The sequence below is a fragment of the Rhagoletis pomonella genome, unplaced genomic scaffold, assembly GCF_013731165.1.
Source record: "Rhagoletis pomonella isolate Grant_MI unplaced genomic scaffold, Rhpom_1.0 Rhpom_scaffold_00188, whole genome shotgun sequence".
In the NCBI taxonomy this organism is placed as follows: Eukaryota; Metazoa; Arthropoda; class Insecta; order Diptera; family Tephritidae; genus Rhagoletis; species Rhagoletis pomonella.
The window spans coordinates 5,970-15,748 of NW_023458742.1; the positions used below are offsets into that span (position 1 = coordinate 5,970).

At 35.9% G+C, this 9,779-nt stretch overlaps 1 protein-coding gene across 1 annotated transcript in view; it reads right to left on the minus strand.

Annotated features, from left to right (window-relative positions):
- Positions 1-8,067, minus strand: part of LOC118750275 (putative uncharacterized protein DDB_G0272516) — a gene marked incomplete at its 3' end in the record, with an annotated part of 9,959 nt that extends 1,892 nt beyond the window's left edge. The window contains exon 1 of the mRNA XM_036484997.1: positions 7,876-8,067. Coding sequence (XP_036340890.1) covers positions 7,876-8,067 — 192 coding nt within the window. The remainder of the gene's footprint in view (positions 1-7,875) is intronic.
- Between the last annotated feature and the right edge of the window lie 1,712 nt (positions 8,068-9,779).

Sequence of the window (9,779 nt, forward strand, 5' to 3'; positions counted from 1 at the left end):
AGTTTATACGGTTTACAATGCATTTATAAGGTTTGATGAATACCCTTGTTGTGTTCGTATGTCACGGTCGTCAAAACTCGAGAACGGCTGAACCGATTTGAATAATTTTTTTTTTTTGTATTGTTCGGTATAATACCAGAACCAATGATATCGCAAAAAATTGGAGGGCTGCCATCTATTTGAAAATTTTTAAACCCAATTATATTGATAAAATAAATAAATTATTACAAATGGGTATCAAATTAAAGAGTTTTAAGAAAGATAACTGCTGGAAATATTTTTGACGAGGGCTGCCACCTATTTGAAAATTTTAACTCAGACAAATTGATAAAATAAATGAATTATTGCCATGTGGGTGTGAAACTAAAGAGTTTTAAGAAGGCGTACAGCCGAAAATATATTTGAAGAGTGTTGCCACCTGTTTGAATATTTAACTAAAGTACATCGATAAAATAAATGAAATATTACATTATAGGTATCAAATTAAAGAGGTTTAAGAAAGATATCTGTTGGAAATATTTTGGAGAAGGGTTGCCACCAATTTTTAAATTCTAACTCAGTTAAATTGATTAAGGCCTGTATGCAGCTCTCAAGAAAAGCAAAAACTCCATATAAAATGACGTACAAGAAATGGCTAAGAAATTTTCTTGAGTCAAATTTCCTTAAAGCAGTACGCAGTTCTTAAGTAATTTACTACGCTTTCTACTTCGGTTTTCTAAAGTTTTTTGTGAAAAAAGAGCACAAGGCAACCCAGGTTTGCAACAGAAATATATGCCCGTTCCATTATTTCTTGAGGAAAGAGTGAGGCAACAGGCTGTGAAGTATCAAAATTGTCAAAATTCCTTGGACACACACGCGAAATAATGGCAATTTTTTCTTGGCCGTTTTCTTGAGAGCTGCATACAGGGCTTAAAGTAAATTAAATACTGCTATGTGGGTATCAAAGTAAAGAATTTTAAGAAGGCTTACAGTCGAAAATATTTTAAAGGAGGGTTGTCACCTGTTAAAAAATTAAGCGCAATTTTATTGATAAACTCAGTTATTTTTATGAAATAAATGAAATACGGTAATTTGGGTATCAAACTTTAGATTTTTAGGAAGGCTTATAGCCGAAAATATGCCTGAGGAGGGTTGCCAACTGTTTGAAAATTTAACTCAATATAATTGAAATAGGTATCAAATTAAAGAGGTTGAAGAAAGAAAACTTTAGGAAATACTTTTGTGCCGGATTGCCACTTATTTGAAAATTTTAACTCAGTTATATTGATTAAACAAATGAAATATTGCAATGTGGGTAGCGAACTAAAGAGTTTTTAAAAGTCCTACAGTAGAGAGTTTCTTTGAAGAGGGTTGCCACCTGTTTGAAAATTTATCTCAATTAAATTGGTAAAATAAATGAAATGTTATAATATCGGTACCAAACTAAAGGCATTTAAAAATCTTGATTTAGAAATCTATATTTATATATATAAAAATGTTGTGTTCCTTTGTCACGGTCATCGAAACTCGAGAACCGCTGAACTGATTTGAATAATTTTTTTTTGTATTGTTTGGTATCATAGCAGGATCATTTATATTACAAAAATAAATAAATTAAGTATTCCAATATTAAGGTTTACGGCCGAAAATATATTTGAGGAGGGTTGCCACCTGTTTGAAAATTTAACTAAATTTGCATAATTGATCAAATAAATGACTTATTAAAATATAGGTATTAAATTAAGGAAATTTAAGATAGATGACTGTTGGAAATATTTTTGAGGAGAGTTGCCACCTTTTTGAAAATTTTAACTCGAAAGCTTAGTATGTTGCACCAATGTATTTTCAATATAAAGCGATAAAATAAATAAACCAACGAAAAATTAGTCCCTTGTCAAATATGTTTGATTTATTATTATTTTTTTTATGGATATGTACAAATGTATAGCGGGTACGGACGATGTGTGGTGGCTGACGGCCGTTCCTGGTTGGATACGGGAAAATAAGTACCCGCTCTCTTTTCAATAGAATTGAGTTCAACCGCAAAGCGGTAAAACTGTTTGGAGGGGAAGTAAAAAAATAGTTAATTTGGCGGGAAAAATTTATGACAGTTTCTAATAAATACATGTTCAAGAATGATAGAATACAAGATTGCGCCGTCCTGGGCGTTGACATTTGTGTACCACAAGTAAACAAAAAATAGAGCGAAAAGAAGAACGAGTTAAAACTGCCAAAGCAGTTCACTTTACAGCGAAAATCGTGTTTTAATTTTGCTAAATACGAAAATATTGCATTTTTCACCTAATCTATTAGAGAACAGTGAACATTTTAGCGCACTCCATTGCTTTGCAATTGAGGCTGCTTCAGCAAACGGTTTAGTGCACTCCATTGCTTTACAACTAAGGCTGCTGCAGAAAACTGCAGCAGCATCTCTGCGGGATTGATTAGTTAACTTGCTAATGGAGGCTGCGTGGCGCAGAAATAAAATCATTGTGAGGAAATGCTGTTAATATAGTAATAGAGAAACATTGCGGAACGGCTTTGCGGTGCCCTATGTACACAAAATGCAGCGATTCGTCCCAGCGCTACACTTGCATCTACGCTTCTTGCATCTTGATGGCTGTCGCAATTTAACACACATCACTTCATTGTATTAGTTTTTACGCAGTCTTCAACTCAAAAATCACTCACAAATTGTAAATTAACACAATTTAAACTGATTTTTCACTAATAATTCATATTTATCATTCGCTGATTTGTAAACAAAGGTTTATTTACAAGTTACCACAACTGTCAAAATCGGCAAAACCAAAGTAGCGGTACCACTGACGGCGCCACCTTTGTTCGCTGCACCGTGATACATGTTTACATGTATGCGTACATATGTACATATATTATTAAGCATTAGGGTGGACCGTTTTGGATTGATTAAATAAATGAAATATTGCAATGTGGGTATCAAACTAAAGAGTTTTAAGAAGACTTACAATCGAAAATATGGAACAATATGGGTGCCAAACGAAAGGTATTTGAAAAATCTTGATTTGGAAATATTTGTTATAGGATTATCACCTATCTAAAAGTAAAGACTGAAAATATTGAAATTAAATGAAATATTACATAACTGGTTCGAAACGAAAAGTATTTGGGAAAGCTTTACTAGGGAATTTTTTTTAAATCTTTCCACTTATCCAAAATCCGAACATTGTAAATAAATATAGAATTTACAACATCTTATCAAACGAAGTGATCATATTATCAACGAAGAGCTGGTACACAAATTACTTAATGTAAAAAATTTATAAACAAGTAATTTTTAAGCTAACAACACACCGACTCCAATTCTCATATAAAATTGTAATAGTACCGTTAATTTTTTCATGATCCAATGATCGGATCTAAACCAAATTATCACCTGGAAATCGGTTGACGTGGTCCAAAGTTATGCGGTAACATGCATAAAAAAAATCCGACGAATTGATAACCTTCTCCTTTTTTTGAAGTCGGCTAAAAACTACTGAAACAAATAACAAAATGATAAAAGAGCACCGAAAACATAAAACTATCGCATCAAAGCTGTTTAAAAAATACTTAATGAAAACATAAAATTGTTGACACCATTCCCTAGCATTATAAATCAGCCAACTTTCAATCGTAAGCAATTTCGTTTGGGGTCGCCAAGGCCTACTACGTATATTGCGAGTAAAGAAATGTTAAATAACATGAGACAATATTATTATGATTATGATTATCATTACTATTGTGAACTCCTATTCCCAATCAAGGATTCCCAAATTAAAGCGAAAGCAGAAGAGCATTTACGATCGCATGATGCAAATGTTAAGATAATAAGAGCCGCAGAACTGAACCATGTAGGAACATTTTTTTACAAGGTCGTGTAGTTTCTGGCGTGTGCCGACATCAACGGTAACAAAAATAGCGAAGTCTCTTCTGCCTTTTCCAAGCTGGATAAGGAAGCAAAGCGAATGCGCCTGGTGGTAAACGAGGACAAGACGAAGTATCTCCAGTCACCGCGTTCGCGCCTTGGAACCCACGTCACTGTTGACAGTTATAATTTCGGGAAAGTGGAGCATTTCATTTACTAGGGGACCAGCACTTTCACCGATAAAAATATCAGCATGGAAAACCCACGCAGAATGACTCTTGCCAACAGGTGCTGCTTTGGACTGAGTAGGCAATTGGGGAGTAAAGTCCTTTCTCGACGTACAAAAACCGCACTCTATAAGTCACTCATCATGCCCGAGCTGTTATATGCCGCAGAAGCTTAGACAATGACAACATTTTATGAGGCGGCTCTTGGAGTATTCGAGAGAAAGATCTTACGGAAGATATACAGAGAATATAGAGCAGTTCCGCTGGCTTAGACATGTCGTTCAATAGGAACCGAAGTTTCAGGTGTAAAAGAATTCAACTCGCAAGCCGATGGTGAGCAGAGAGAAATGACTGGCGTTCTTTGTGGAGCTCGGCCAAAATGGCGTAGGCGGTTACAAAGCCAAAGTAGAAGAATATGCAAATGATAAATGACGGAGTTGAGGGACCATTTTCTTGGATGCGCCAGGAGGAACTAGGAAAATATTCCTTATCAGATGGATTCTGGCAACGGCTCGATCAAAAAGTTACATTACCTTAGCTATCGCTTCGTCTGGAATTGCTGCGACATTATTACCAGGTGGAAACATTGCCAATTCAGCTCTTTAGCTGTCATTGAACATATAAAGGGCCATTCACATACAACTTTCCTCGCTTTGCTTGACAGTTCAAACTTTGATAACAATATTTGTAATATAGATAACAATATAATAATATACATTAATAATAGCAATAAAAACTCCAATTTATCCTATTTTTGTCATTAAATGCAAATGCAAGCGCACGAGAAAAGATACATGTAGACAGCTGATTGCCAAAGCGGGCAAAAGTTGGGAGTTGCCCAAGATTTTGCTTCGTTTTGCTTTGCTTTACTTCAAACGTTTTTTATGTGAGCATATGCCTACATCGATTTTATATGTCAAAGCAAAGAACTATCAAGCAAAGCGAAGAAAGTTGTATGTGAATCAGCCTTAAATCATCGAAACTCCTACGTGCAATATTTCCAGAGCATCCGGCATGGAAAAAGTTTACCAAAAAATTAAATTCGTTGTTTGGGATGAGTGCACCATGGCACATAAAAAATCGTTTGAGGCTTTTGATCCATTGTTGCGAGATTTGCGTGGAAACGTTCAACCATTCGGGAATGCACCGATATTGCTCGCAGGAGATTTTACGAAAACATTGTCTGTAGTTTCTTGATTAACACGAGAGATAAATGCTTGCCTGAAATAGTCAAAATTGCGTCCAAGACGAACATACATACACTGCAGCTGAAGTATTCGCGCCACAATAACTGGACATTGGGAACGCAAAGTTGCCAGTCAATGAGAGATTAAGACGAATTTTATGGCCTGATAATTTTTGTAAATTAGAAACATCGAAAGGAGAACTGATCGAAAAAATGTTTCTTTATTAAGAAAATTAATTTTAGGAATCACGATTGGCTCAGTGAACGGGCTATTCTTGCTGCGAAGAATAAGGAGGTCTATCAACTAAATAATAGTGGTATTGACAACAGTCGTTGCTTGATCTTTTACCAGACTGCCAGACCACTTGCTCACTTTGATGAATACCACTAATGTTATTCAATCCAGCATTCAACGTGAGGAAATAGCATATACGTCGATAAACACCGTTGTGGGAAAAGACCATCCAACGAAATTTTTGAACCCGATTGTTCTTCCAGGGAGACCCCACATACCGAAATTGAAAATAGGTGTGCCAATTATCATTTTGCGGAATATTAATCAGCGAAAACTCTGCAACGGAATGCGACTCGCAGTTAAGAAATTGATGAAGAATATAATGTAAGCAAAGATTTTAACGTGGCCTTTCAAAGGTGAAGAATTCCCATGATTCCATTTAATGAATCATCATCAATTTAAAAGATTGCAATTCCCAATTCGATTGACATTCGGAATCACAATCAATAATGTTCCAGGTCGAACTTTGGAAAAGTATGGTTTAGATTTAGATGCGGATTGCTTCTCAGATGTTGCGTGTTCCTGTGTCGGCAAACCAGATATTCTTGATATCTATGCAGAGAATGGAAAAATAACAAATATTGTGTGCACACGAGTACTTATTACATAACCACACATATGAAACGTATGCTTTGTTTCGTTAATAATTTATCGTCCATATAACAGAAATATGCCACAGCAAAGCGTGGCAGGGTACAGCTAGTTAGTAATATTTTTATGAAGTTCACAGAGGAAAGGCCGGAAAACAATGAATTGGCAACGACATAAAATGTATGGCAATTTAGATGTCAACAGAATAATAGCTACGATAAAAAAGCATCAGAGAAGTGTGCGAAGAAGGAAATCTTTCAATTTAAACAAAAAAAGTTTTAAATGCCGTTGTAAAACGGTCAACAAATTTCTTATAAAATATTTTATTTATTTATAGTTAAACGAGCTACGAATGCCGTTTAACACAACGCAAGAATGCACCTTTCACAAAATTGAATTCCTTAAAATTATAATTCGGCACAACGCAAAAATGCAGTATTTATGAAATTGAATTGTTTAAATTGAAAACTTACATATTTATATTTATCTATTATTATCTTGAATTATCCAACTTGTAAAACGTATTTAGTGAATACCCTAACTTGCATTGTAAAGGTTTTATAGTTGTTTGTATTGAATTCGAGTGGTTGGCAACGCGCGTTGATAATGCAGCGCGCAGCTGACATATAGGTTGACAAATGTCAACAAAGTAAAAAAATACATATACAGAATTTTTCCAATCACCTTTTCGTGCGGTCGCAAAATTTTTCTTAAACTCGAATAACCTTTTTATAACTTGTTTTAATAAAGAAAATTGTAAATTTAAAGTATAAACGTTCGGTTTATTATTTCGAGTGGTCACATTCGTCTCTCGCCTAGTAACTACAGGCGCGCGGAGGAAAATCCACCTCTTAATATTGGCGCCGTTGAAAGTCGCTCGACTTTGTGCAAGGAAGCAGCCGCGGATTCGCGCCTGTGCCAGGTCACCGAACACGGAAGTGCAGCAAGCCCACCCCGCAAGAGCCACACCATTGCCGATTATCGCCCATCGTAGCCGTCGCCGTCCGTCAGCAACAAACCGCCAAAACCATCGCCAGAATCACCACCACCACCACGATCTTTGCAGCCTCCAGCCACAGCCTCTCGTCCGTCAAAGCACATCAGCAACGAGCCGCCGCATCCTCGCCAGCCTAGAGTCGCATACCATCTCTCCGTCCATCCCCATCCGGATTTGAGCCACCAGAAAAAGAGCCGACCCCCCTTACTAATTTATATATTTATTAACAGCTGTAACTTTTCATTGAAATTACAAGTTAAGAACTTAGATCTATGGCTACAAAGGCCTTAAGCTAACTTCTTAGTTGACATTTTTTTATTATTATTATTATTATTTTTTATTCATATTAAGAAATACAGTTTGCAATTCTTAAAAAGTCAATAATTAATAAAATGTTTTGTGTGGTAGGATCTGAAAGGTACATGAATGGATTTTGGTTTGGAAAGGTCTTTGTTCTGAAGTAGTCGAAGGACGGACAATTAAGGAGGATATGATTGACGGATACGTGGTTAACTCTGCAATAGGGACATGAGTTTGCGATGGTTTTATCTATTAAGTTCTGGTGTGTAAGTCTTGTGTGTTCGAGTCGTAATCGTATGTATTTTGTCAGATCGAGTCGTGTTAGAAATAGATGTAGATTCATGTTTGGGAATGTGTTAAGTTAGTTTTGTTCATATTGTGAGATTTGTACCAGTCAGATGTTTTATTCCATACGTTGCGTTCAGATTTTTGTGTAAGTTTAGCTTTCCAAAATTTGGTGATGTCTTTGTGGCTTAAGTTGCATATTGTGTGCACAGGCGCCGTCGTGGCTAATTTCGCGATCTTATCGGCGAATTCATTACCGGGTATATTTGTACGTCCAGGAATCCAGACAAGCAATATTTTAGGATATAGGTCCATTAACATATTTCTTAAGAATTCTGGGTAATAGTCGTTGTTGTTTACATTAAGGATAACTTTAAAAGACTTTGCGATTTTTTATTAAGTTTATGGCAGAAAGAATAGCTATTATTTCCGCGGTAGAAATAGATGTATATTCTGGACAGTTAGCTATAAGTAAAATAGGGCTTTCTGTGGTAACACTCAGTCCTATGTTGTCCTGCACTTGGTATCCGTCGGTGTATACAAGTATTCTATCGTCCATTTCACATGTTAGTTGATAGAAATATTTTCTGAATGTGTCCGCCGTCGTGTTTGATTTATGGAGCTTGCTGAGACTTAAGTTTATTATGTTTGCTTTGAAGTGCCAGGGAGGATATTTACGGTTTAATTGTTTAATGGGTTTGAATGGTATATCATTATTTTTGCAGTTAACTATTATTTTTGGAATCGTAGAGTTGGGTTTTAGAACTTTGCTATTTTTATATTAATTAACAATGTTGGGTAATACTAGGTTCACATATAAGTAGATTGTCCTCATTTTCGAGGTTAACTTCCAATTTGCCTGTTTTGTCATAAACTGCGTTTTAGTAACATTTTTTCTTTGAAATTGAGACCGGGAAATGGTGATCGTTATAGGAAGATGATCACTTCCACGCAGATCGTCAAGAATTTTCCAACTAGCACCTATTGCTATGTCGGGACTCGCGAAAGAAATGTCGATGTTTGTAAAAGTGTTATGTGTTGAAAAATGTGTGGGAGACCCATCATTTAAGACTATGCTATTTCCTTGATTGATAAAAATTGCTATGATTTTACCTCTTCGATTATTGGATACGAAACCCCACATATTATGCCACGCGTTGCAGTCGCCGGTTACAAGAAATGATTGGTTATGTTTAAATAGTACGTTTTCAAGATTAGTTTTGTTGAAACTATGGCTGGGTGAGATATATGTAGAGAATATTGTAATTTTTTTTGCGGAATGAATTTCCACTGCTATAGCGTCAAAGTCGTTGTTAAGTACGATACTTTTGTGTTGGACAGAACTGTGTATCAGCAAAGCAGCTCCTTCGTAACTGTTGTATCCATTAACTGAGTAGAGGAGATAATTTATTGGAATGGTAACTTGTTCATTGGGCCAAATATGTGTTTCCTGTAAGGATATGACTTTTAGATTGCATATTTTGATAAGTGTTAGTAGTTCGTAGTAATTGTTTACGTAACCTCGTATGTTCCATTGCAATTGTCATAAGCAATCTATAGGTATAAATGTATCTATAAATACATCTTAGTCTTCTGAATGCTCTTCGCTTTCAGCTATGGTGTTAGTACTATCTGTTAGTATTCTTTTACAGTTGATCGGTTGGGTGTATTGGCTTCTGTTGCTATATAACCTTTTGAGCTGGGCTTGTACGCGTTTTGAAGTCTTTATTGGTAGGATTTTAGTCGTAGTTTTTGCGTTTTCAGATGTGGTCGCGTTAGTCTGTGTTTCAGAATCAGATTCGCTTGGAAAGTCTGAGTAGTCGACTGCTTATCTTCTTGTGGTAATAGGTTTTGGTAGTAGTTCTGCTGATGGTGTAACAGTTTTGTTTATTGCTGGGTTGGTAGATGTGCTTCTGTTGTGCGCCATTGTTGGTAGGTTGTATTGCTGATTACTTGTGTTGGGATTATTTCTTACTATTGTTGAGTATGGTTGCTGATTGTGTTGGTATCTTTCGTTGTAAATGGCTAGCGCA